The sequence below is a fragment of the Cynocephalus volans genome, chromosome 11 (genome assembly GCF_027409185.1).
Source record: "Cynocephalus volans isolate mCynVol1 chromosome 11, mCynVol1.pri, whole genome shotgun sequence".
Taxonomy (NCBI): domain Eukaryota; kingdom Metazoa; phylum Chordata; class Mammalia; order Dermoptera; family Cynocephalidae; genus Cynocephalus; species Cynocephalus volans.
The window spans coordinates 55,693,308-55,721,126 of NC_084470.1; the positions used below are offsets into that span (position 1 = coordinate 55,693,308).

Here is a 27,819-nt window from a genome sequence, read left to right on the forward strand (position 1 = left end):
CCGCCGCGCAGGCTGATGACGCGCAGACGCGGGGGGGAGGTGCGTTCGGCGCGGGGCCGACGCCGACGGATGACGTGAAGCGCGCGGGGCGGCTCGGCAGCATGGCGTCCGTGACGCTGAGCGAGGCGGAGAAGGTGTACATCGTGCACGGCGTGCAGGTAGCGACAGCAGTGTCCTTGGCCGCGGGTTCCCCTGGCCCTCGGCTCGCCGGGGAGGGAGCGGCCGGGGCGCCGCGTGGCCGACTTTACTTTGGGATTAAACGGCTCTGCGGACGGCATTTGCAGCCCAAAGTCGGCAGCGCGGGCGTTGTTAGGACCGGGCGGCGAGTGTCCTTTTAGGACTGTGTGCCTACTTGCAGCTTTCTGGGTGGATAAGATTCCGAACCCGGGCAGAGAGCGGTGGGCAGTCCCTGAGGCTTTATTTTAGTGAGGGAGCATCGCCCCCAGGGCCATCCGTTCAGCCTTCGCGCACGTCACTGGGCCGAGCCTTAGTTTTGTCTTCCAGGAAATGGGGGTTTGGGGGTGGGCTTCTGGCATTCTTTTCCTCACCGCGTGGTTGGAAGGTGCAGAGAATGCACCCGAGGTGGAAGCGCCTTGAAAATATAAATCACCTCCCAAATAAAGAGTGAAAAGTGTTAAAGAAAGGCTTGGCAGCCGGACTAGACGTGATCCTTTTCCTAAAGGGGTTGCTTCCTACTAGGGGAGGCATTTTGGTCTCAGTTCTCCTCTGGGAAGCGCTAAGGTATTGGGAAAGTCCAAGCAAGGTAAGGAGGGATTAACATGACCTCAGAGAACACTTCAAGTCTGAAATACACTCAGGTGTGTTGGATTAATAGAGCCGACTTGTAACTTCTATTAAAGAGTAATAGGACTGGGTTACCTGTCTGTTAGGAAAAGCAGCTGTGGGCTGAGTTGAAACTTGGTGCCTCAGTTTCCTCATCTGTAACCTCCCTCCAGTGTTGCTTTAGAGAATCAGTGAGCTAATAAATGACCCCAGAAGCTGAGAAAGGGAACTGCTTTGGGGGGGGGGAACGCCTGTGTGTTACATTGTGCAGAGGATGCTCCTTAAATGATTTATGATGTGTGAATTTTCCTAACTAGGCTCAAAGCTGTTGAGGAACTTGCTCAAGGTCACAGAGCTGGTATGTGACACTTGCTCAAGGTCACAGAGATTTAGGTATGAGTTGGAAGGTGATTCTTTCCACCACACCACACCACACCACACCACACCACACCACACCACACCCCACCACACCCCACCACACCCCACCACACCCAACCGTTAGGGTTGTTGTGATCACATGGGTAACAACTGCACGTCACCAAGTGCTATCCCAGCATCTAGAAGCCCTTGATCCAAGATGGACAGGGCTCCACTCCATGCTGTTGCTCATCAACTGTTGACATTCCTATTGATTTTTAAAATGGAGCTTTTACTTCAGGGAAACTCCTGTTTAAGTGTTTACACATGGATTAATTCCTTTGCTCCTGAATATTGCAGATAAATAAAAATTGTGGCAGGGCACCAGGCTCTGAGCCAGGCCAGGCAAGTTCGGGTATTTTCCTAAGCCTTTTGTAAGGAAAACTGGATCTTTTTAAAAAAGTTACCCTGAGTGCAGTGATTCATGGAAGAATTAGGTTTTTTTTTTTTTTTTTTTCTCCTATTGGGTGCTTTTTTTCTATGAAAAAAAATTATTCCCTATGCATCCTCTGAAAGGAAAATTAGTAGCTTTTCATTTGTCTTTTATTTGTCACCCGAGCCTTCCCCAGGAGGCAGAATGTGAATTAAAGGATGGAAAGGCAAGATCTGATGAGGCCCAGTTTTCTGACACCCTGCCAGCCCCATCTTGGTACAACTGGGTTGTCACTAAAAAGAGGTGTGACTGAATCTTACTAGATTGAATGGTATTTTAAAAGCAGTAGTTGGAAGCCCTGTGACCTTCTGGCCTACCTGCTTTCAGAATCAGTATCATTGTCAGGACCACCTGGAATAGACAGCCAGTTTGTCCTTTGTAGGAGGCCTGTGCTGACTCCTTTTGTAAGGTGAAGAGACCTTTTAGAATGCACCAGGCTGTGTGGAATAGTGGTTAAGAGCTCTGGCTTGGAGCTCAAATACTACTTACTGGTGGTGTAACCTTGAACCAATTTTTTTTTTTTCATTTTTCAACCTTAGTTTCCCCATTTGTAAGGTGGAATGAATAATAATACTATCTTACAGGGTTATTGTGAGGACCAAATGCATTAATTTTGTGTTGTGCCTAGCACATCTGGTATACAGTGAATGCACAATAAATGGCTGCTATTATTTACTGCAAATATTTGCAGCCATTTTAATGTACAGATCTGTAGAATTAGAGAATCACCTTTGAGACTATCTAATTCAATCTCCATCTTTTACAAATGAGGGAACTAGTCCAGAGGGGGAAAGGACTTATCATGATTAAGTGACTAGTTAATGGCAGGACCAGGCCTGGAACACATGACGAATGCTCCTACAGATTGCTCATACTTGTGCTATACTTGCAGCCCATTAAAGATTCTTTGTAAATGATGTTTCTGGGCTGGGCTTTCACTTTCCCAGCTGGGCATGCCTAGGGGATGGGGCAAATGAGGGTAGGGAGGGGATGGAGTGGCAGAGTTTGACCTAGAAAGCCTTCAGATACTGTGGGTGGTGTTGCGAAGAGACACAGCTAATAGTTATGGGATCCTCCAGTGAAGAAGGATCATCTTATGGAGATCTACCCCAAAGGCTCCTAGACTTGAAATTCTGTTGCTTTTCAACTACATGACTCAAGATAGGGATTGCTTCTGGGGAGGGGATGGGCTGCAAAAGGGACTTCCACCTGATTTATGATGTTTATTTTCTCCCAACTAAAAGGAGTTGAGGGCTGGCTGGTTAGCTCATTTGGGTAGAGCTTGGTTTTACAACACCAAGTTCAAGGGTTGGGATCCCCGTACTGGCTAGCTGCAAAAAACAAACAAACAAATAAATAAAAGGAGTCGAGAGGGTGAAAGAGCTGAAGCAGATACGACAGTTGGCAGTAGTACTGTGTGGGGGAGCATGCAGCAGTGTTTTGCTTTTCTCTTTAATTTCTCAAAATAAAAAAGTCCGTTATATACACAGCTAGCCAGGCAGTTTAAAGTTTCTGATGGTCATGTACTTCAGAGGAGTAATTTGTTTTTAAAAAATATATTTTGGGAGAGAACCCCTTTGAGAATCTGATGACGCTAATGATTCTTTTTCTGAAGAAAACTGATTTCAAAAAAATGTTTACAAAGAATGAGGAAGATCTTTGTGAGCTGATGTGGAGTGATTTCCTGCATACTTATTGTTAAGTGTTTTTTTAAAAAGCCAAGTGAAGAGTATAGTATGCCATTCTACATATAATAAGGAAGGGATATAAAAAATATTTATGTATCTGTTCATTTGTTCAGAAGAAATGCAAGAAAGACAAACCAGATACTAAAGATATTGGTTACCTACCAGGGGTGGGTGGGAAAGGGTAGTACGAAGGGGGACACGGAAATAGCATAGTACAGGTAAGGGGAGAGTGGTATTTCCCCGAGCATACTTTTTCTGACAGCTTTGACTCTTAGAACCCTACTGAAATTCCATGTATCCAAAAAGTAAATAAGTAATTAAAAGTAACCAGGAGGTGGAGAAACCCAAACTGGAATAGAAACAGGTACAAATGGGCCTGTGTTACAAATTAATAATATAACCACACTGAAGGGTGTGGGAAAGAAAAGAACTAGCTTAAGTCACTGGAAAACAGTATTTTGAGTGGGTACTGTACGTCTAAAGACAAAAAGAACTTTACACCAATACTATACTCTGTTATAAATTTGTTTCTCACTGGGGTATGGCTTAGCACTTCTGAAACTATGTTCATACTAAGATTTAACAAATACGTAGATACATTGTAGGTAATGAGAGCCAGCTTTTTCCCTGCCTGAGAAACAAGTTACAGACGAAAAAGAAGGTTGGAATGAATCTTTTGGTATTAGATTGGAATTGAGCTATTGGTATGAACTCACGGCTTTTTAATAGATGTGCAGATAGATATAGAATTAATACAGTGTGTGTATATGGGTGGGTTAGGATACATAAATAAATTTTCTAGCTATGTTTGCTGAGAAGATCTAGAAGTAATAATACCCAGTAGCGATGAACTTAGCACCCAGATCCTGGTTTTAAAGTACCATTCTCTAGTAAAAGGAACCAGGACTCCTTACTGACTCCCAGGGCTGGGGCAGGGAAAATACAAGAGGCTGGAACATCTTGTGTTGTGAGAAAGTAAAGAAATGCTCAAAAAAAGTTGGAGGCATGTAGAAATAACACAAGAACCAACCCAAAGGAACTCCCAGTTGTCAAATCTGGAACACCTTGAGCAGCAAAATAAATAATGATAGTACTAGATTATAACCATAGCATAAAATAGGTATCTATGAGTTGTACTGATTAAAATAAGTAATTGAAGAAGTAAATAAATGGGCAGAAGAGACAGGCAGTGTGTAGACCACTCTGAAAACCATCTTCTTCTGCAGAAGATAGGTGTCTTTAGCTGTTTGCCTAGTAGATTGTGTTGAGTTTTGAGGGTAGGTGGGCTATAGTTGAGGCAGTTGCACCCTGTAGCTCTGACAACGCATATTTCTTGGTGCAATTTTAGAATTGCACATTTGGAGAGAGGTGGCTTATTTTGTCTGTTGTTCAGATTTTGTTTTTGTGTGCATATTCTGTATAGTGGTATGTAGTATGGACTTTGTAGTCAGACACTCTTGGTATGGAAACCTCGCTTTGTCCTCACTAGCTGTGGGACCTTGGACAAGTTGCTTAGCTTCTCTGCGTCTCCATTTCCTCATATGTAATATAGTAATATTGTTATTAGCTATAAGGACAGAGTTTGGGGTGACCCACTAGGAGAAAAAGAGGTTATACTGTTGTGAGGCACCCTCCCACAAGAAATGCGCTTACACGCCACTCGTGCAGAAAAAAAAAGGCAGTTTACTCACTCCGGCTGGCCAGCATCCATCTCCCAAGGAGCAACCAAGGAAGAGCGGCCTCGGGCCTTGGTCTTGTGGGGTTTTTAAAGGCAAAAACTACATCCTATTGGCACACGGGTTTGCCCAGGTGCACAAAGCAAGCTAGGGAGCTAGGTCACAGAGGCCAAGAATGAGCCGTTTGAGCAATGAAGCATACAAGTTTTCATTGTGTATGGTTCCTATTCCCATGTAATAATTCACTGTGTATGTCTCCTGTTTCTATGTAATTGTTTTTTGTTTCTATGAGAAGGTCAGCGGTTTCTCATGCAGAAGGGAGGGTAGTCTGCAGGTCAGACGGGGCAAAATGGAGTTACTTAGGTTAAGCAAGCAATTCTACAGAAGCAGATAGAATACGTTATAAGGGTGGAAGGGGCTCTGTTTCAATACTGCATATTTCTCTAGGCGGAAAAAAGGAGTGAATCGGTTTAGGAGTCTGTTACTGGTTTGAGATCACAGCTTTAGGATTGTGGTTTTTGCACTTAGGAAGACCTCCGCGTGGATGGCCGTGGCTGTGAGGACTACCGGAGTGTTGAAGTGGAAACAGATGTGGTGTCCAACACCAGTGGGTCTGCTAGAGTCAAGCTGGTGAGTACTGTGGCTGCGGTTCATGTTCAGGTGGAAAAATGGCTAGGCTCTGGGGAACCATCTGCAGGTCTCTCCTGGCTTTTGGAGTACATATTGCTCTTGGGGAAATCTAAGACCCAAGCCAGTCTCAGGGAGGAGGTCTAGCCAGATCTGAAAGACCCCTCACCTCCTTAAAAGGCCACTTTCCAAGTTGCAGCACTGCTCCGAAGAGAGTCCCTATGGGCGTATGTCCAAAAGAGGAGGGAGGCGGTTGGGTGTCTGGCTGCCTTCCCTGAGTGAGAGCCTTTCTTGTATGTGTCTGCAGGGTCACACGGACATCTTGGTGGGAGTGAAAGCTGAAATGGGAACACCAAAGCTGGAGAAACCAAATGAAGGCTACTTAGAGTTCTTTGTGGACTGGTCAGTACTCTGCAGGTGTTTTGAAAGAAAAATGATTTAAAAAATGGAGATTCAGAAAATGAACCTCTAATTTCCTATTGAGCCCACTCTTATTTTGTATTTATTTAATCATCATTCAGCTATCCAGCAGGTATTTAGTGACTTCTCTCTATGTGCCAGGTGCTAGGAGATGTTTGGCTCAAGTCCTGCCCTTGCCTTAATCACCTGGCCCTTGTTGGGCCTTGTTTTACCTGTCTGAAAAAGGAGGATGTCTGCCAGAGAGCCCAGTGCATGGTTGTTCTGAGAGTCAAATGAAATGATGTGTGTTATGGTGCTTTGAAAAATATCAAACACACATGGTAAGGATCACTTATTCTAAAATGCGCTGTTTCTCTTCCTGCTATAGATCTGCAGAAAACAGTTCATGATGTATTTGGCTGACAAGGAAGAGTGAGGGCTCTGCAGTGTCTGCAGCCAACCTTGAGCCAGAATTTCACTTACTTCTCTGGCCTACTGTGTGCCCTAAGGCTAGTTACCCAGTCTCTCTGTGCTTAAATTTCATCCAAAAAATGCTAATATAATACTGTGGTGATGATGAGGAAATGAAAATAGAGTGAGCACCTAGCACCACTGGCTCCCAGTGGGCTTTTAATAAATGTTATTTCTCTCCCCCTTCTAAGGGTTGGGGTTTTTCACTGGGTTGTTGGCCTAATCCCATCTTCTACTATATAACCTTGCCTCTTGAAGCTAGGTGGTGACAGAAGGCCTTCTTGAAGTGGGTAAGGATTTCCATTGGTCATGTTAAGTGTAGGTGTAAAATATTGATATTGTATTGGAGGGTCCTCAAGACCACTGCTACATTTGGAGATTTGCTAGAAGGGCTCACAGGACTTAGCATATAGTTGTACTCACAGCTAGGGTTTATTTCAGTAATGAAAATGCAGCAACTATCTGTGACATTTTTGCCCAGGAGAGCCTATTAGAGACTCAGCACCCAAGATTTTTACTGGGGGCTGTTTACATAGGCATCTTTTGCTTAACACATACCAGAATTCTAGACTCCTAGTTGGAAAGCAAGTGTTCAGCATAAACCATATTATTTGCACAGTTTAGGCACAGTGGACCTAAATTGTGCAAAGATTTTTTACCTATCAGTTTGTTGTTGATTGAGAACGCTTTGAGAGTCAAGTTCTCAAATGCCAGCCAAGGGCCAACCTTGCAAGCAGGCCCTTCTAAAAATAGCAGCCTCAGGCCACTATGGTAGCCTTTTTCTTCACAGATGCTAACCCTCATTTGTAGAGTGAGTCACAGTCTTCCAGTGTTCACTTCCAAGCACAGAAGTTGATCCTCTCAATGCTCCTGTGAGAGATGACAAATGGAGTTCAGAGAGGGCAAGTGACTTTCCCAGGGTCACATAGCTAAGTATGCCAGCTCAAGTCTATCCGACTCTGAATCTTTGCCTTTCTACATGCAGCCTACAGAGGTGAGCTTTAGAGGGACATTGTGCTTGGAGGTCCAAGACCTATCCATGTTTACCTTTCTGGATAGTTTTCCTTCCAGTGTATTCCTGTCTCCTACCCTGGCTTCTCAAGCAGTCTCCTCTCCTGGTTCTACCCAGCTGCTCTTACTAGTCTGAGTTGTCCAGCGGAATTGGCCCATCCTTTAAGTTACTGTGGATCATGGTGACTTTGTTCAGGTCCCCAGCTTGACCCTTCCTTTTCTCTTGGAGGAAGCAAAATGCCCATCCTGGCCTCAAACTGCTTAATTCAATGCAGTAAATAGTCACTGAGGAGCAGACACCATGTGTGAGAAAGTGTAATTTGCTTTCCTTTTCTTCCCCTTCATTATTTTCTACTTCATTCATCTTAGGCAGACCAAAGACAACCAGCTCTACCACACCAAAGAGAGGGTGTTGCACTCGGAAGCTTGATACAGGGAGTACATTTTACTGTGGCTCTGTGTCTGAACATGACTCGATATTAGCCTGTTGCTCTCGTCTTTTCTTGTCCCAGCTATAAAGGGAGGGTGACTCCAGTGTGAGGAGACTTTGAGCTGCCTCTTCCCAAGATCTGGCCTCTAGAAGTAGCCTCTCTTTCCTGCCTGTGAGTGGCTGCCTGCTGGTCTCTTTTCCTCTTTTGTAAGTCTCAGAAGGACCCTAACAGGCCCACGAGCTGCAGTTTCCAGGTAGTTTCTTCTGAATCTATTTCTCATTGTGGATAGTCTTAAGGTGGCACACTTTAGCTTTTTTAAGTGGCTCAGCTAAAGTGAACAGCCCAGCAGGTAGATTCAGTCACCGTGAGAGATTCACAAAACTCCATTTTCCTAGAGATGGGAGAGGTTACCACGCACTGCTGTCTGCCACCTGTATCAGAACCTCACTAAAATCTTCAAGGAGCAGCTCTTAATTGCATAAACACACTAATCTTTTTTATTCCTATCCAGTGAATAGGAATGGCTTCTGGGCACCTCTGGATGGGCCCAGCAGAAAGAGTGCCACGCCCCCACCCAACTCCCCCTGCCCCGGCCCCAGTTCTGCCGGAGACGTCAAGGTATTCACTTATGTACAGGCTGAAACACAGTTGCTCTCCAGTGGGAGGAAAGTAATTGGGGGCTAGGGGAGATCCCTCCTGCCACTCTGACCTTAGCTCAATTTAACTCCTTATCAGCAACTTCCAAGGTTTAATTATTTAAATTCCCAGTGATAGGTCTCAGAAAACTAATTGCTTTTCTGCTAACTCATTTCACTTCAGTTTTGTCTACTTGGAATGATAATACATGGAGGTGAGATAGACACTGCTTCCCACCTCCATAATTTACCCTGTTTCTTGGGAATGATGAGAAATCTTGGTATCAGTCTCATGGCCCTTTGGAAAGGGTGCCTGGCTGCACTGACCCTGAGCCCTGCTCCAGAGGTGCCTGGCAGCACTTCCACTAAACCGGGAGCAAAATTGGACCTTCTAACTCCTATCTCATGTCTTTGATTCACTGGTTGTAGCCTGAGACTAGCAAAAGATGGTTTCCACATAAATCCCAGAGGAAGGCAAGTATTTAGTGAGCTGGCATGTCAGTCTGAGCTTCCACTAGATGGTGGGCCATCAAGTCACTTCTCAGGTGTCTGGCCATTGTGTTGATGAGTTTAGGACTATGGTTTAGCCTCTCAGAGGCTTGGGTTTTTAAGGGGGGAGTTTTGGAGGACGTATTTCATTCATGCATGTTTCAGAATGCCCAGCACTTACCACTTCCCTGTGGGACCTTAACTACTTTTCAATGTGATCACTTGTATTTTTCACTAATATTGAACTTGAATCTTCGAGTCCTGCTTTGGTAGGTGGAGTGACTACATCTCTGTTCCTTGCATGCTTAGTGCTGCTTGAAGGGGCACTGTTCTTAGCTAACAGGCTGGGGGTGGGGCAAAGCAGAGAGGCAACCTGCAGATGCCATTTGAGGCTATTTGTATCAAAGTCTCCAGAGCTGATGAGATAAGTCTCCCAGAAATTTCAAAGCTTAGAATGTTCTGCTGTTCCTGCAGGGAAGCTTCTGTAGCCTCAGAAATGAGCATGTGTACACACAGAGGAATCATCCTTGGGAACTGCCTCAGTGCTAGATGACTACTGCAGGGGTTAAGACTCTGAGTTAGCTATCCTTGCTGTAGGTACTGGCTAAACTGCTTTTTTCTGCTGTGGGCCTGACCTGGCTGTAAGACTCCATAGACTTGTAAGCTAGATTGATTGCAAGGGAAGCAACAATGGGCCTAGTGTCTAGATTCCCGTTCCAGATAGACATGTTCTTGATCTCAGCTTACCCCAGTCAGACCACAGATGCACCAAACAGGAGGAGCAGGGTGGAGGTGATGAGTCAGGAGGGGTGGAGAACTGGAAGGAACAGTGTTCCCAGGATCTTTTCTAGTTTATATATCTCAGTAAGCAGTTTCTTACAGCTCTGGAAGAGGGACTGGTCATGCCTTATGAAGGGTCTGAATTGGTTTTGGTAACTGTAAAGGCAGAAAGCATTTGGTTTCATGCCAAAAACAAACAAATATAAACAAAAAAATGAGCATATACTTCCCTACTGAAAAAGACTATACTGTGATGCATATGAACAGGGGTTTAGAATTACTAGCCTGTGTCTCCCTCTCTCTCTCAACTTTGTATTTATTTATTTATTTATTTATTTATTTATTATTATTTTTTTTTCCTTTTCGTGACCGGCACTCAGCCAGTGAGTGCACCGGCCAGTCCTATATAGGATCCGAACCCGCGGCGGGAGCGTCGCAGCGCTCCCAGCGCCGCACTCTACCAAGTGCGCCACGGGCTCGGCCCTCAACTTTGTATTTAACAGAGAAGCTTTTTATTTAGGGCTCTCTTGGTCTGCATTCTTTGACTCTGGCATTTCTGATGCAATAATAAGTCCCAAGACCAGAGCACTTATTCATTACCTTGAGGCAAAAGATAAGCCCAAGGAAAGCTAATCTGACTGATGTTAGCCTACAAGCCAAGTGTGCAGAATTACCTGTTCAGGGAGAGCACAGGAAAGCGTAGCAGATGTGGGCCAGCTGCCTGGGCTAAAAGCTTAGCTCCCCAGACACTAGTCTTGTGACCTTGGGCAAGTTATATAATTTCTCTGGACTCATTTTCCTTATCTCTAAAATGGGGTGGCTGTGAAAATTAAATGAGTTAATGCATCTGAAGTGCAAAGAGTGTTGTCTAGCACATAGTAAACATTCAAAAAAGTTGTTAAAGTTTCCCTTCTTGTGAAATGAGAGTTGAACCATCTGGGCTGTCACTGTCATCCTGCAGGTAAAATCCCATCTGTGAGTTTTTTGTTTCACTTAGGGAGGCTTTTTTTTAAAAGATGAATTTAAATGCCTTTAGACGAGGCTGGAAAGTTTGCCACAGTCTCCATCATTCCCTATTAATTACATGTAGCCCTTTGTTCAGATATGTGTAGTTACCTGGCTGGCCTCTGCAGGTATTTGTTTTTTTATCCTCTGGAGATGGTCTCAGAGGCCCTCTCCAGGTCTACATTTCTGTCCAACTCTGTTGGAAAGAGTTCTTGTGCTGTGAACGCCAGAGTGATGAGATGGGAACCCTCATTTCTCCATCTAGCCTCTTCATCCTTTGGCAGAATACGGGGTTTCTAGCTTTGCTCATGTTACTCAAATCATTGAATCCCATTCCCTACCCTGAATAATTGCCTTCCATTTTCTTCCCTTCTTCTCAGAGTCACCCCACTGCCAGGGCACCAACCAGACACAGGAGCATTCCATGGTCTCATGAGTCTCTAAACCTTCCTCTCTGCCTGACTGCTAGCTGTGCTGAAAAAATAATGTGTTTTTAAAAAAGCGACCAAAAAGCTGTTTTAAAATGGGTAAAGTTTCCACTTTAACTTATCCCATTGTCAAAAAAAACAATGGGACATAGTTTTGTAGGTAGATTAATTTAGATCATTGGATCTAGGAAGTTCTGTGAACCATCCCGTAGGGCTGTAGAAGAGTTAATGCATTAGTCCCCCAGTAAATAGTCACACCCAGGAGGATATGCCCACTACATTCAGGAAAAGATAAACATTTTGAGCATAAGCATCTCTGACTGGATTTGTCTACACAGAGATCTACATAGATGTATTTTTAAGCACTTAAAAAATGATACTTAATATTGATTGCTTAGTGTGTAAATTAGAAACTGATTGTATTTTGTTGGCTGTGCAAAATAAAAACTTTGTCACTGGTGACTTGATTATTTCACCGTAAATGAGCTGCTTTTCATGGCTCGATGAGGGAACACTGAGGTTGCTATGGCAGTAATTAAGTTTCTCTTGGGGATTTTAAATTATGGTTCTGGTGGCTGGTAGTGGTAAGGGAAGACTATATAATCAGAGAAGCAATGTTATTATACAGTGATGTAATCTAATTGTTTTAGGATTCATTTTTTCACCTATATTATTGAGTGAGATTTCTTCTAGTGTTACATGGGGTGGGCATAGCCTTGGGCCTTTGCACAGGTTTTGCTTTACCTGGAATCCTGCCTCTCCATGGCCTGACCAACTCCTTCTTATCATTAGGTTTGAGGTTTCCTCTAACCTCAGTGCTAACTGACACCCTTGCCCCCCACCTCACTGTGTGCCCCCCATCATGAAACTCTCCCTATTTCATGGTCACTGCTGACTTTGGGTCTGCATCTACCTTGCTCATTCTGTAGGTCTCTGGTGGCCAGCACAGGGCCGGGTGCCCTCTCGGTGGATGAAGAGTCTACAGTCTTGTAGAGTCTGTGCTGAAACAGCTGTTTCTTACCTTTCTGGACCTGTATTGTTACAGTAAAATGATTACTGTAATGTTTACTTATCTCACAGACATATTAAAGGTTTTATTATGTTAAGCCGAAACTCTCAGAAATTTCCTGTTAAACACTTTTGAGTAGTACTTAGGGTGGCATATGTTGAATCTTGCTAGTTCTTTGTTGAGGTAATTGGGCAAAACTATCAAGGGGCCCAAAAAAGAAAAGTTTTTCTCTTGAAAAATATCAAATAAAGTAAATTTTTTGATATTTTTAATATTATTTTAAATATTTAATCAGCCAACAGTCTTTCTCTTACTTTCATTCATTTTCCTTCTTTTCAGTACAGCGATAATAACTCTGACATAAAGTGATACAGCTCTTCTAAATCATTCCAGAAAAGTTATTATATGAATATTTATGTTGTGATTTTTGAATTGAAAGGATCCTAGTGCATTCTAAGGCTGTGAAAACTAGGGATGGCATATATAATGTAACCCCTCTGAAAGCCAGACTGTTTGATTCTTTAGGCCTCCCAGCTTCCTGGGCCTGCCAGGAAAGAGTATTTACTGTACTCTAAAGATAAGAGTTAATTATCACTGGCCAAGGTTCATATTACCATCCCTCTCTTGTTTCTCTTTGGCTAAAGAAGGCTTCTGTTAGAAGTCATTGGGAAGTTCCATTGCACACTGACTGATAAATCCAGAGCATACTGCATGTGTCTGGAAGCTGCCATCCTTTCCTCATTTCAGTGGCTTTCCTTAGAGCAGCTGGCTTTTCCAACATTCCACAGGGAAACTAGAATAAAGCCTTGCCCCTTTGCTCTTTGCATTTGGAAAGACTCACCCAGCTTTTCTGTTGCTTTTCTGTGTAGTTCAGCCAATGCTACCCCTGAATTTGAAGGTCGAGGAGGTGATGACCTTGGCACAGAGATCGCTAACACCCTCTACCGGATTTTTAACAATAAGAGCAGTGTCGACTTGAAGTCTCTCTGCATTAATCCTAGGGAGCACTGCTGGGTTCTCTATGTGGATGTGCTGGTGAGTATCAATGTTGCTGTCCCAGCCACACTTTACCTTTGTTGGAGAGCAGTTGGCCTACTTTCCTCCTTGTGTTTTTTCCCTCTTCAGGTGGATGCTTTCAACTGCCAGGGTGAGATTAGTTAGGAAAGGTGGGAATTAGAGATTTGCAGTGAGCATGAACGAAGTCTGTGATGAGACATTCTGGGTATAATTATTGACTCTGATTTAGTTGAGTTTGGAAGGCCCAGGGTAGGGTCTGCCCATCTTCTTCAAGCAATCACCAGCCTCTTTCTTCACTGCAGCCTTCTGTTGGGCTCTGAGAATAAAAGGATGAACAAAACCACAGAACCCCATCCTTTAGAAGTTCACAGTTCTGATGAAGAGGAGACAGACCCTAAACAAAAACACACAGAAAAATGTGACTTTTCTTTCTAATGTGTGACTTCTCTTCTTTCTTACTTGAGGCAGCCCAGTTGGCTTTATTCCATAACCTCAGGCCAAGGCTTCTCTAAAGTGAGGACAAAAGGATGTGCCGCCTTCCACTTAATAATGTGCTCTAGCCTTCCCTGCTACATGAGCACACACAAGTGCAGTCAGCACTTTGCTCATGGGCAAAAGCTTGTAAGAAAGACCTTAGTTTTTATTATAATTAATGTAAAATATGTAGTGTTACATGTTTGAGCATCAGGTGTACATTGATAATTGTGTATAAGAGGTAACTCCACTAGTAAATGTGAACCTAGTAGCAGCTGCAGCAGCATCGGTGGCCACCGTTTTCTGCTTGTTTGGAGGCTAGTATATGTTGGCAAAGACTGGAGTAACACTTGTGGTGCGATCGGGAGCTATTTGGGGCAAAATAAAGGTAAGTCCCTCCTTCAGTTCATCGTCCACTGGCTTGCGTGCCTGTGATAGGAGCTCCTCAGTAGTCTGAGGCCTCTGAGTGACCTTGCCTATGTGGCCCATGCAAGCACAGGCATGACAAGGCAGCACTTGTAACCAGAGTGAACATGCTGTGGCAGTGAGCTGTGGTCACTACATGGCTAGCCAGGAGAGCAGCCACTTGTTCTTATCTTTATTTTATAAACACATATTCAATCAGCATTTTTAGGAATCAGTGTCCTTTAACTGGGGTAGTACTTAAAGTAGTAAATAATGGTTTCTTTTTCTTCCCTCCTTGTCTCCCTTAGCTGCTGGAATGTGGTGGAAATTTGTTTGATGCCATTTCCATTGCTGTAAAGGCTGCTCTCTTCAATACAAGGTAAGTCTTCCTAGAAACAGCCCCATCGGCCTACAGAGAACCAGAGCAGACACTTGAAGTAAAACGCTAAGGAAATATCTACTGTGCCTCATAGGTGAAGATAACAAGGTTTTTTAGCACTGAAAAATGGTGGTATCTAATGTTAAGATTCAGAAAAGAGACATCTCACAAGTTAAAAATAAATATATACAAGGGTACTTCAAAAAGTTCATGGAAAGATTCGTATTATCTTTGAGTTCTATTTTTCCACAAATTGTTTGACTCATATATATATTTCTGTTTGACTTTTGTATTGTTTTTACAAGTAAACATGTACTATGTAGAAAAATATTAGAAAACTACAGAGAAGCAAAAAAGAGTAAACACCCAACTACAGGCCAACTTTTTTACTGGGTAAACTCTACTGGGTTTGTACCCTGCTATATCCCCAGCACCATGAACAGTGCTTGGTATAAAGTAGGTGCTCACAAATTCCTTGATTGTAGACATGAATGTTCTAAAAGCATTGTAGCAGGCTTTTCATTGGTTTAAGTTAAGAACAGAAAATGGTTATGCCACTGTGATTCAGCTTCCTAGACAGACTGTGTAGAAGGGACAAGGTGCTAAGCTTTTTAGGAGTTGACATTTCTTCTGGCTGTTTGACTTTATAGCTTTTCCCCCTTCTATGCACCAAGTACTTTGAAGAAAGTTTGTAGCATTTATAAGTAAATATAGGTGGTAGTGGTGGGGGGGGTGTTCATTCCCCTTGCATGTAACAGAGAGCTTACATTAAAATAATAGGGTATCCTGAGGTACTAAAAAATGAGGATTAGAAATTTCTAGAGATATGGCCTAAGGAAATAATTGAATAAGTGATTAAAGATGTTTATTCTGAGATGTTTATCACAGCTTCTTTGTAATGGTGAGAAATTGGAAAAACTGAGTTTTTCTGTGACAAATTTGAACTACTTGTGTAAATTAAGACAAACAAAAACAAAAGTTAAATAAATTTGGGTAAGAAATTGAAGGATGGAATACTTGCTGAGAATGAAAACTGTAGAGTCCCCCACTGTTAGCTATGCCACTAGACTCCTTACTGAGACATTCTGAGATGCGGGCCTGGCACTCGTGGTCACTGTGAGAGCTTGCATGCCAGATCTCATCAGCAGCAGCCTGTGCTTGGACCCTGTCGGAGAAGGAAAGGAAGTTGCCATCTGGTGTATCTCGAGCCTCCAAAATGACTCCCAATTTGCCAGCTGGTTTCCATGGGCACCAGGGCAAAAAGAGAGATTAGGAACCAGACGAGGCTGTTTAGCTGTGGGGGAGGTGTTGGTCAGACTGTACATCAGGATGTAAAACCCAGCTGCTCAGGTTGGGGACCACACCTGTCATGGGCACAGCCATAATCTCATCCCCAGAGGTAGAATAGCCCTACAGGCAGCAAGGAATGGAGGCTCTGAGGCATTGGGTCCCCCTGCTGTGTGGAGAGACTTTTTGCATAGTCGGTCTTCTTCAGAAGGATAGAGGCCACCTGAGGGTACTCTAACCCTACTGCTCAGCCATACTGTGGCCAGAGGGTTGGGAAATTAGGAGATATAGAGTGTGTGTGTGTGCATGCATGTATATGTGTGTACATGCTTATTTTTTAACATTCCAACCAGAATTCAAACTGGTTACCTGACTTGTTCAGGTAAGATCTTACTTAGTACTTACACCCTGGGGGTCCCTGATGTGGATGCTCCAACCAGGGCAGATCCTCATAGGATTCTTTGGCCCTTGTGGACACTGTCTGGTTGAAGCTTATCTGCTCTGGATGATGCCTTGTGTAGGGATGGCCAGCTGATGGGCTGAATCATAGGGGGCTTTTGTTAGAGGAACCAGGAGAAGCACCAACACTGTTCCCATTATGGTAGCTGGATGGACCACCTCTTCCTTCCTGGCTTCTTCACCTCAGACTGCAGTGAATTGACTTTGTGGGTTAAATGTATTTTCCAGCACCTAGCTCAAGAAACAGAATGTTGCCAGCACCACCTTCCTCCCTCCACTGCCCCCTCTAGCCCTCATATCCTCATGCAGTCTTTACTCCCACTGATGATAACCACTGTCCTAAAACAGTGGATTAGTTTTGTATGTGTTATAAATGGAATCACACAGTGTATTTATCCTTTTTTGTGTCTGCCTCATTCACTGAGCATTATGTTTTGAGATATCTATATTGTTGCCTGTAGTCATAGCTTGCTTTTTGCTCTCTGGTGTTCTACTGTGTGATTATACCACAGATTATCCTTTTGACTATTGATGGACATCTGGGTAGTTTCCAGGTTTTGGCTATTACAATACTTGTAGTAGTGTTGGACATGAACATTTTTGTACATGTCTTTTGGTGCACATATTTATACATATCTGTTGGGAAGGAGTGAAAGTTCTGGGTTATTGGGTATGCTATGTTTAATTGTAGTAAATATTACAAAACAGTTTTCCAAAGTGCTTTTACAAGTTAATACTTCCACCAGCAGTATATGAGAGTTCTGGGTTGCTCCACATCTTTACCAACCCTTGGATTTTTGTCTTTTTAGTATTAGCTGTTTTGGTGAGTGTGTCTTGGTATCAGATGTAGTTTCAGTTTGCATTTTTTGATGAATATTTATGTTGAGCACCTTTTCAAGTGTTCTTTTGGCTACTTGGGTAGCTTCTTTTTGTTGTTGGTTTTCTTTTGTGGCTGGCTATATGAGGATCCGAACCCTTGACCTTGGTGTTATAACACTGTGCTCTAACCAACTGAGCTAACCAGCCAGCTCCAGGAAAGCCTCTTTTATGAAGTCCTTGTTCAAGTCCATTTTTCTATTTGGGTTATCTGTCTTTTTCTTATGTTTGGTAGGAATTCTTTATGTAATCTGTCAGATAAATATTTGCAAACATTTTCTCCACTCTGGAGTGTCTTTTTAGTTTTAAATGATGTCTTTTGACAAACAGAAGCCTTTATAATGTTAGCGTAATTGAATCTATAATTTTTTCTCTTTATGTAACACTTTCTGTATCCTGTTCAAGAAATACTTGTGTACTACAAGGTCATGCAAATGTTCTGTTTTTTTTTTTTTTTAAAGCCTTATTATCTTTTACCTTTATATCTGCAGTCTAGTTGGTATGGATTTTCATGTGTGGTATGAGGTAGGGATTGAGATTTACTTTTTTTCCATGTGGATATCTGATTGACCCAGCATTGTTTTCTAAAAGAACTTCCCTTGCTGCACTGCAGTGTCGCCTGTGTGCGTTGGACAGGGATGACGGAGATGAAGCTGATAAAGCACAGGCATAGTGAGACACAGGGATTCCGACTGCTATTCTCAATCTCAGAAAAAGAAGATATTTTTCTTCCTCTCAGTAAGTGGGAATTTTAATTGTGCCTCTGCCTCCAGGATACCAAGGGTTCGTGTTCTGGAGGATGAAGAGGGGTCGAAGGACATTGAACTGTCCGATGACCCTTATGACTGCATCCGACTAAGTGTGGAGAATGTCCCCTGCATTGTCACTCTGTGCAAGGTGTGAGCTTGTATCTTATGGTTTTTGTCTTCCCTGTGGATGTGGGTCTCCTCCAACCCTAGCCTGTTGATGTTACTTAATAGGTTCAGAAGTTATAGTTTAACAAACCATATAGAAGTAGCTTTAATCCAAATGCAATAATTTGATTATGTTAGAAACTACTACCTTGAGTAGCTTTTTCTTTTCCTTTTAATCGGAAGATATGACATAGTCCTAGGAACACACAAGTAGGTTCATAGTAGCCAGAGTTTGTTAAGCTCCTTCTGCATACCGTGCAGTTCACTGAAGCACCCTGTATGCATGTTTCCTTTAATTTTCTCAACTCTGTGGGGTCTACGGTGGTTGAGTAGTGGTAGAGTGGAGAACACTGTCCCCTCTCTGGGCCCCAATGTCCACATCTATGAGATGAGGATTTGGAGCAAGCCCTGGGTATCTAAATTGTCAGGTGTGGTTTTTACATAGCATAGAGGCCTGTGAAGCCTAACATCTGGCTGATGCTGAGGGGTAACTAGCACTGCCTCAGGCTGTGCAAAGAGGTCTGTGTTGGCTGGGATTATGGCTAGTTCCACACAGGATTCATTATACAAAAATAAGTCTGGATCCCTGTACCAGCCAGCCACCAGAAAAATAAATAAATAAATGAGGCTGAATGGGTCAGGTTTAATTCCACTAAAATTGCTTCATGAACCTGGGTGTGGTGAAGTGTTCAGACAGAATGATGTTGGCACTTGACTCATTCTTGAGCATTTCCTTTAGCATGGACCCTCTTGGTTCACTTTTGCCATCAGTGCAACATCCATGTGGCATCACGTGTGAATTTCTCCCTGTGCCCCTCTGTTGGAAACCCTTGGTGGCCTCTGACTTGGATGGTCTCTGAATTATAGTTCTAACCCCCTTCACTCCATTTTTCCATCTCATATTTTTATTACACACAGTGGCCTGCAATAAATTGTTGAACAGTCCTTCTTCCTTGTGAGAAGAGTCTAAAATAAGATCTTGAATGGGCAGTGCAAGTCCTTGGCCTGGTGTAGGTGTTCTTACCATAAGGCCATCAATGGTGGGGTTCTGGGCTGTGTGTCACCCACGTGTGCTGTGCTGCCCCGACTTTTCAGATTGGCTATCGGCATGTGGTGGATGCTACTCTTCAGGAGGAGGCCTGCTCCTTGGCCAGCTTGCTGGTGTCGGTGACCAGCAAGGGAGTCGTGACGTGCATGAGGAAAGTGGGGAAGGGCAGCCTGGACCCTGAGAGCATCTTCGAGATGATGGAGGTAAGGCTCTGGTTCGGAGGCAGGAGCTGGGACCTGGCTGGGAGCACTTGCTACTTCCTTCCCCCTTGGTCAAACAAGGGGAATTCTCTCCATTCACACCCTTGACCCTAGACTTGGAGCTTGGAGAACAGCTGGTGTGAGCTGGGGTCTGCTGACCTAGCCAGGGGAGTGGAGGTGGGGGCTGTGGACTGGGAGGTAAGGAACCTGCCAGTAACCATTGCTTATCCTCAGCAAGTCCGTCCCCATCTCTTATCCCAAGTTTCTACATTCTAAATAAGAGTATTGGACTTTGATAGTGTAAAGAGTCACTTGTAACTCCAAAATTGTAAGCTTTTGTGATTTGATGAGGGAATTGAACTCCTGGCTGACTGCTTACTGTCCCTTGAAAGGAGTAAGTGGAACAGTGGAACCAGGGCCTGAAGGGCAGCCATCTCTCGGATTCTTCACAGGTCTAGAAGTATTTAAATGCAAAATAAACTGCCTGGGAGTGGGGTCGATTGCTCCCCTGGAGTCCCTCAGCCATGGCAGCCCATCAGGGCACTTGTCCACCTACTCTGTACTGTTTGCACCAGTGTCCATCTTCCTCACTGGCCTGGCAGCCCCTCTGGGGCAGGGACCTGGTCCTGCTCACCTGGTCTTCCCAGACCTTCCTCTCCCAACAAGACTTCACCTTTCTTTCTGACCAATTGACTGACTAAACTGCCAGGAACAGAGTTAGCTGGATCTGATTATTTTTTTCTCTGTTAACCACTATATCACCACCCATGCCCAGAGATCACCACATAATAGCAAGAAGCACTCTTCCTTCGTTCTCGGAAATGATGACTTTTCACTGAAGAATCCAGGCACTCGATGTCTGTTTTCTCTTATTTAAAGAACAAAGTAGGCAATGTATATAGTGTGGAGGACCCAAGCATGTGCCATGAAGACATACTGGCCAGGCTGCAAAGCCTGGCTCCAGGCCACAGTTCCCTCATCTGCAAAGTGGGAATGACAGTAGTGTCTGCCGCTGAGGTTGTTATGAGGATTGTGTGGGGGTGCAGAGGTGAAGCATGTGTCAGAGTGTCTGATACATCATCAGTTCTCGGTAAATGTTAGCTCTTGTTCTCTATGCTCCATTAAGTACCCTGAGTTCACGTTTCTCCAGAAGCGCTTACAATGCTTTATAAGCTCTACCAAAGACCTCTGTAGACGAGTGACTCTCAAACTTCGCTTTAGACGGAACTCCTTCCCCCTGCCCAAGAAAATTTTATGAGAATTCCAGTATCTAAACAAGAAAAAAAACACAGTAAACAAATAGTTAAAATTTATTGTGTGCTCACTATGTGCTTTAAATATATTATGTTGTTTAATCTTCAACAGTCCCGTGAGGTAACTATTGTTATCCTCATTTTTACAGATGAGGAACGCGAAGCACATAGAGGATAAGTAACTTGCCTACAGGTCTCATAGCTCATAAATGCTGGGGCTAGGATTCCAACTCAGACTGTGTGTCTGCAGAGCCCCCACTCTCAGCCACTCTACTATTTTAACCTGATTGACCAGGTTTGTTTGGCTGTTGTGGATGGCAGAGTCGGAGCTCTGTCCAGTGAGCTGAGCTTCATCCTCCCCTGGGGCTCAGGGACTGAGATCCGCAAACTCTGCTCAAGGGACCGTAGCCCTGTGACCCTGCCTTACTGTCTGTCTCACAGGGATGTGGCAGTCACAAATGACTCTAATGGTAAAGCTGAGAGCCTCAGGGGTTTTTGTGCAGGCTGTCGCCTGCAATCTCTGCAGTTTGTTTCCTGCAAGTCCAGATTCAGAGGTGTTAAAGCCCTCACAAGTCCTAGTGTCCTGTCTTTCTAATCTCCTCTTGTCCGCTCTCCCCACCTTCATTTATGTGAATAATCAGTACCCCTATTTGATGGGCTTTGACATTTTTTATTTCTCTTACATTATGATAAAAATAGTTCCAAAGGCATTTTTTACCTTAATCCTGACTTTATATTTCATAGAGTTGATCACTTCCCAGCCTTTTAGACTGATATACTCTTATAAGAGTTAGAAATTATATTTGGAATTTCATCCCATGTTACAGTGAAGTACCAGGGGAGAATGCACACAGGTTGTTACTCTGGAGAGGATACACCTGTAACTAGGAGGATTGGGGCAGGGGTCTATGCCTGGGTGTCCTGCTCCTGACATTGTTGAGAATGGAACCGGTGGCAGAGGTGAATTCAAACTGCTGTGAGAACATGGAAGATTTGATGGGGTGGACACTTGTGGTTGGTTCATTGCATTCTTAAAATAATTCAGAGGCAGGTAGAATAACAGTTTCATAAAGCAAGATTTTTGTATGCTGTTTTTTTGTTTGTTTGTTTGTTTGTTTTTGGCAGCTGGCTGGTATTGGGATCTGAACGCATAACCTTGGTGTTATAAGGCTGCACAATAACCAACTAAGCTAACCAGCCAGCCCCTGTACACTGGGTGTTTTTTTTTTTTGTCTGTTGTGTAGGGGCTGAATAGTAAATTTGTGGGTTGTCTGACCTCTTGATGTATCTCGATTCCAATATTCCACTGTCTTCAGCATCTCTCTGCATGGCAGTAACACCAAAGACCCCTATCCAGGAATTGACTTTGGTCACATCTGAGCAGTTTTGCTTAGAGTCTTGGTAGGAGGTGAATTAGAAACTGCTTATTAAAACATCCTCAGCACTATCTGTTCCTTCTGCAGACAAACTTGATTCTCTGTGGTCTCCCTATTGTTTTCTCACTACAGTACAGTTGCTACTGGTTTTAACAGCAGCAGGGATACTAAGCGTGAGCTAGCTAATGGCCAAGGCAGGCTTTGCTGATTCCTTCTTGCTGTGTAGGGGTTGGAATTTCTTTTTTTTTTTTTTTCTTTTTATTTGGTACAGAGGTTTTCCCAGAATGTAACTCTTAAACTTTGTTGCGATTTGTGGTTTTTGTTTTAGTTTGTTTTAATTAAATAAAAGTTCTCTAAGGCAGATGGAATGTGCACAGCATTGGAATGGCTAGCTGGCAGAAGGGGAAGATTTCCTGGTCAGAGTGTGTGTGCGCCTCACAAGTGGGCGTGTGTTCTCCCTCTTCTGTTCCTTCTCTGTCCTGTAGACTGGCAAGCGAGTGGGCAAGGTGCTGCACAACTCCTTGCAGAGCATTCTACACAAGGAAGAAAGCCTGGGACCCAAGAGACAAAAAGTCGGATTCTTGGGATGATTTGCACATTATCTCCTCAACTGTGGATTATTTGTTTTTTATTTTTCCTTTCAAACGCAAGTTTGTATATATTTTGATGAAGTGATATGCATTTAAGGCAACATTTGTACATGTAAAATTAAAGTCTATTTTCTGATCTGGTGTGGTATGTCTAGAGTTCTGCTGTGATCCAAGATGCCACTTGGTGACCCCTTAGAGGGTCTGATCCTTACTTAGTGAATGGCTGCCAAATCCAGAGATCTGCCACCACGGGAGAGGGCACTGGTCATGGGCTTTCCCAGGGAGACTCCTGCAGGAGTTCAAAACAGCGACAACAAACACTGGAATAAAGACCTGGAGAAAATGATTTAAAGGAAGTGCGTATGATATATGGAAACTTTTTTCTCTGTAGAGTTTCCAGAATAAGAATCACAATGAAAAGTTCATCACCTTATGTATTTGGGTGCTTCTGGGGAAGAAGAAAAGAGGAGGCCCCCTGCCCCAGCTATACACCCAGAGCTTCTGCCTGGCTGGTGAGCCTTCCTGAGCCCTCAGGAGCCCAGCTCTGATTTCCCACCCTCTAGGAGATCCAGGTGAAACTCCCTAGGGTCAGGGGCTCAGCGGCCACATTGGCCTTTAGCCAATCTTTCTTATCCTCTTGTTTTGAAATTGCTTTATGTTTTATAGCCACTCCCTAATATTTATCAGCATTAAGAAGGCTGCTTTGGAGACAGTGTCTTTGATTACTCAGCCACCTTCATATGCTGTGAATAGAAGTGGAGGCCACTCTTGATAAGCCAGAAGGCTCCTCCTAAAAGTCTGTATCCTATTCACAGTGCAGTGTGTTGGAAGTAAGTCTCTTCATGAGTAGAGCAGTTGTTGTTTTCTTCTAGGGAAACCGAAACTCCTAAATCAATCTTAAGGAGGCCCGGGGAAGGAACTGATTTGTGAAGGAGAGCAATTAAGCTGTGGCATTTGCTCTCTGCGTTTCAGCTAGACAAACAGGATAAGGCATTAAGGAATTTATCACCTAACGGAAAGAACATAATGTGAGCTGAAGCCCTTGTGGACTGCTTCCAGAGGTCCTGGCATGGTCGCCTCATCCCAGCATGGCCAGGTCCATCCCTGTGGAGAGAAACAGCTGCCTGGACTTGAGCTTAATGGGGAAGCCGCTGCTTAATGGGGAATAGCCTGGGTTTTCATCTTTTATGTTTTTCTAGTGACTGTCCCTACAGGTGCCATGACAGTTTTCCCAACAAGGCAGAAATCAGCCTTGTCCCTCCTCTCCTGCTCCTGGTCGACTGCCTAGGACAAAATACTGGCAGTGGTGGTACAGAGATACAACTCGAGTTTGAATAAAGTTTAGAAGCCTTCAGTTTTGATGACTGATTTCAGTGGATTGTTTCGAGGTGCATAAATTGGAGTGGGTGTTATATATGTGAAACTCTGCTCAGCTGTGTTTCCCTTCAGACAGAAAGTTATACAGCAAACAGCTACCCAGTTGGGCTGGCTAGCTAAGCAGTTACAGTGAAAATGAAGGAGAGAAATGGATGTTAGGATCTGTCTCCAGCCACCCAAGACCTTTCCTTGAAGGCCACCCCTACATGTAAGATGTGCACATCACAAATGAAACAACACTAGATTAGCAGGATCTCTCCAGGAGAGGCATTTATTCGAAAGATCTGATTATTACACTTCTCAGAGAGATTAAGAGAAGAGAAAACTGAAGGCAGAGACTGGCAAATACTTGAAAAAATATTGCCCTGGAGAGACCTCCTGTTTCATTCAGCAGAACCAAAGCTGTCTTTAGTGGCCTTTAAATAAACATATCAGGGAGAACATTGAAGGGCAGGCATGTAAGGAATGCAATGTTATTTAATATTCAAGTAGGTTTATTATTTCTGTGATTCTGTGATCTCTCAAATCACATAAATTCAAGCCTGCAAAACATACGAATTTAGAATATTAACAGTAGGTTGTGTTTTGCTCAATGTATTTAGTTTTCTGTTGCTTATAACAATACCTGAAACTGAGTAATTTGTAAGAAAACAAAGTTTATTTCTTACAGTTTCGGAGGTTGGGAAGTCCAAGGTCCAGGGGAAGGGGTACATCTGATGAGGGCCTTCTTGATGGAGATTACAGAGTCCTGTGGTGACGTGGTATCACACGGCGAGGAAAAGAGTGCATGCTAACATGGTTCTTTCCTTATAAAGCCCCCAGTCTACTCTCTGATAACCCATTGAACCGTTAGTGCATTAATCCACGAATGGTTTAATCCATTCATGAGGGCATAGTCCTTATGATCCAATCACCTCTTAAAGGCCCCCACCCTTCAAATACCATATTGGGGATTAAGTTCCAATTTGAGCTTTGGAGGAGACAAGCATTGAACCCATATCACTCAAAGGCAGTGGTCTCAAATACAAATTGCCAGTAAAGCATAAATCCACGCTATTCCAAACTTTTTGAAAGCAATCTGTTAGTGTGTATTAAAAGTCTTAAAAATATTCATGCCCTTTGACCTAATAATTTCAGTTATGGGAATGTAACCAAAGTAAATAATTCAAGATACAAGGGGAGTAAAAACATTAAATATAGAGAAGCTCATCCAGTATTATTGTTACCTCCCAAATAGTGTCCATAAAGTAAACGCCAGTCAGTGGAGACACAGTTCCATAATGTTGCATCTAACAAGATGCTTCTTTTTTTTTTTTTGTCCTTTTTTGTGACCGCACTCAGCCAGTGAGCGAACCGGCCATCCCTATATAGGATCCGAACCCGCGGCGTGAGAGTTGCTGCGCTCCCAGCACCGCACTCTCCCGAGTGAGCCACGGGGTCGGCCTAACAAGATGCTTCTGATGGACTGCTCCCACCCCCTCAGCCTCGCTGCAGAGCAGCCACAGCTGTAGGCCTCAATTCACTGCATGCCAGCAGTCTTGTTCCCAGTGCTTCCCATGGACCTTTTGCTTTCTGCTCTTAGGCTTCTCTGACACCATGTCCTAGAACCCTTGCAGGAGCCCCCTCAGCCTCTGAGTATGCGCAGCCCAGAAGTTCTGGGGACTCAGTGCCTCCTGAGGCAGCCCACAGTCACTGGGAATAGGAGCCAGTGGAGAAGTGCGGCTCTGCTTGATCCTTGGTGAACAATTCTGAGAGGTACACTCGTCAAACTGAGCTGGGAGGATCATGCCTCAGGTGCTCATGACTGGAATCACCTCTGTTTCCTTCCCTGTTTTATTCTTTCCAGTCCTTTCCTCCTGTGCCCTGTGGGACCACCTCCCAAATGAACTACCAGGACATGAGTCCTTGTCTCAGGCTCAGCTGGAGACACCTAGAAAGAGACCTAGATAAGCAGTTGGTACCAGTAGTCATCCTAGAAAGCAGACCCTCCAAATGAGATTTGGGAACTGGATCAGTCACTGGCGATGGCAGCCAAGGCCTGTGGGGGTTAGTAATTGGGTTGGTGATAACCCAGGGCCTCCTATAGCGTCGTCATTACCAAGACTGGCTAGTGGTGGATTGAGATGAGGTACAGGAGGAGAAGGGAGCGTTGGGTTATATGGAAGCTCTACCATATGAGAGTGTGGCATCAATGGTGGTGATAAGATCTTCAGTGGCTGCTTATTGGATCTGGTGCATAGAAAGTAGCAAGCAGTTGGAAGTCCTAGTAAAACACGTGTGCAAGAGGGCAGGAAATAAACCCCCATGAAGATTCAGGAGACCACCACCTTGATAATGTTTTTAGGTCCAATGGTGTGGGGCATTCTGAGACATTCCTCTCAGGTAGAAGGACATTGTGAACCTTGCACCTACCCCAACTCCACCACCCCCACTATGAACGAAGCACAGCTTTAGTTGGGCTCTGGGTTTTGGAGGCAAAAATGTTACACTTGAGAATATTGCCTCAATGTAACTATTGAGTAACTCACAAAGCTATGAGTTGTCAGTGGGAGCCCAGAACAAGATAGGACTCTGAAGCCCATCCAAACTGCATTACAATCATCCCTCCTACTCCATATGACCCAGAAATTCCAGTGAAGCTAGGGATATCTGGAGTGGACAAGGGTGCTGTGGAGGGCTTCTGGCAAGCCCAAGAAGAAAGTTGCGGCGCAGACCGTAGGAATCTGGAGCTGGGCCATGCGGTGGAAAACTTCACCTACGAGTGAGTGAGTGTGGAAAGCGGATCTTGGCTTGCCACTGGGCCCAATTAGAGACTGAATACCTGACTCTGGGACCTCAAGTGACCTGAGCTGCCCATCGTGAGCTGGTTATTGTGAGACGCACCAGGGCATAGGTTGGGTGGGTGCAGCAACAATCCATGCAAGATGGAATATACGTTCAGGATGGAGCCTGAGCAGCAGTTCAATGGGCACAAGCAAGGAACATAACAGCCCAGATTCCTCTGTCACCTGCTCCTGTTCACCAATGCCTCTCATCCACACTTGTGACTTCATGGGGGAGGGGATTCCTGCAGCCAGCTGCTGGAAGAGTAAAATCCTGGATGAGTTTGTTCTATGTATTGTGACCCAAAAAGGCACTGCTGCTGCATTATAGCCCCACCCGGAGGTGGCCCTACAGGACAGCAGTGAAGGAGCTAAGAGCAGCGGCAGATCTGATAGTTCAGTTTGCATGAAGGGAAAAGGATACATGTGGATTCCTGGCTAGAAGGGAGTTGCTTGGCTAGTTGGACAGAGGCCTGAAAGGAGTAAGATGGGATGATCAGAGAGAAAGTATGTGCGCAGGCCTGTGGGAATCGGCCCAAAGTGTGCAGATCTTTAGGAATCATGTTAATGTTGATGCCCATCAGAGAACATCCTCCAGAGGAAGCACTCAACAGCAAGGTGTGGCTTCTGGTTCTGAGTAGGATATGTAGGGCATGGCAGACCACCATTCATGCTGCCACAACTAAAAGCACTGCATGCATTTCAAAAAACATATCTTTCAAGATTTTAGAGAGCTCTAGAGGCAAAGAGGATTGCATGACCTAAAATTTCAGAGAAAGGAGAGACTGAAGTGAGCAATCTGTCACCAACCATTTTCTTCCCTAGTGGTATTTGCAGATTCTGGGCATAAGATGAGGATCAGGTTTGGTGCACATAGAAGGACTCTGGAGGGGAAAGAAACCAGCAGAACTTCTGGCAAGGCTGTGCAGGGCTAGTGTGATCATTTGGAAACTTCGGGATCTCTAAACACACAACTGGGTTTACGTTTCCAAGGCTAGATGGGAGGCCACGGAATGTCAATTAAGGTAGATTGAAATCTCCTGTAACATCCCATGGGGCT

At 44.2% G+C, this 27,819-nt stretch overlaps 1 protein-coding gene across 1 annotated transcript; it reads left to right on the plus strand.

Annotated features, from left to right (window-relative positions):
* Positions 1-66: 66 nt before the first annotated feature.
* EXOSC7 (exosome component 7) lies at positions 67-22,906 on the plus strand. The gene is made up of 8 exons (XM_063114833.1): positions 67-158; positions 5,526-5,627; positions 5,932-6,026; positions 13,152-13,317; positions 14,487-14,557; positions 17,953-18,076; positions 19,189-19,344; positions 22,456-22,906. Exons 1-8 carry the CDS (start codon positions 102-104, stop codon positions 22,558-22,560), a joined length of 876 nt encoding a protein of 291 aa, XP_062970903.1. The 5' UTR covers positions 67-101; the 3' UTR covers positions 22,561-22,906.
* Positions 22,907-27,819: the final 4,913 nt, after the last annotated feature.

Bases quoted from the DNA above. Each gene is read 5' to 3' on its own strand.
- EXOSC7 (XM_063114833.1), top strand. From the start codon at position 102: ATGGCGTCCGTGACGCTGAGCGAGGCGGAGAAGGTGTACATCGTGCAC. The intron at 5,628-5,931 runs GTGAGTACTGTG...ATGTGTCTGCAG, and splicing joins GGTCTGCTAGAGTCAAGCTG to GGTCACACGGACATCTTGGT. The intron at 14,558-17,952 runs GTAAGTCTTCCT...CTCTGCCTCCAG, and splicing joins GCTGCTCTCTTCAATACAAG to GATACCAAGGGTTCGTGTTC.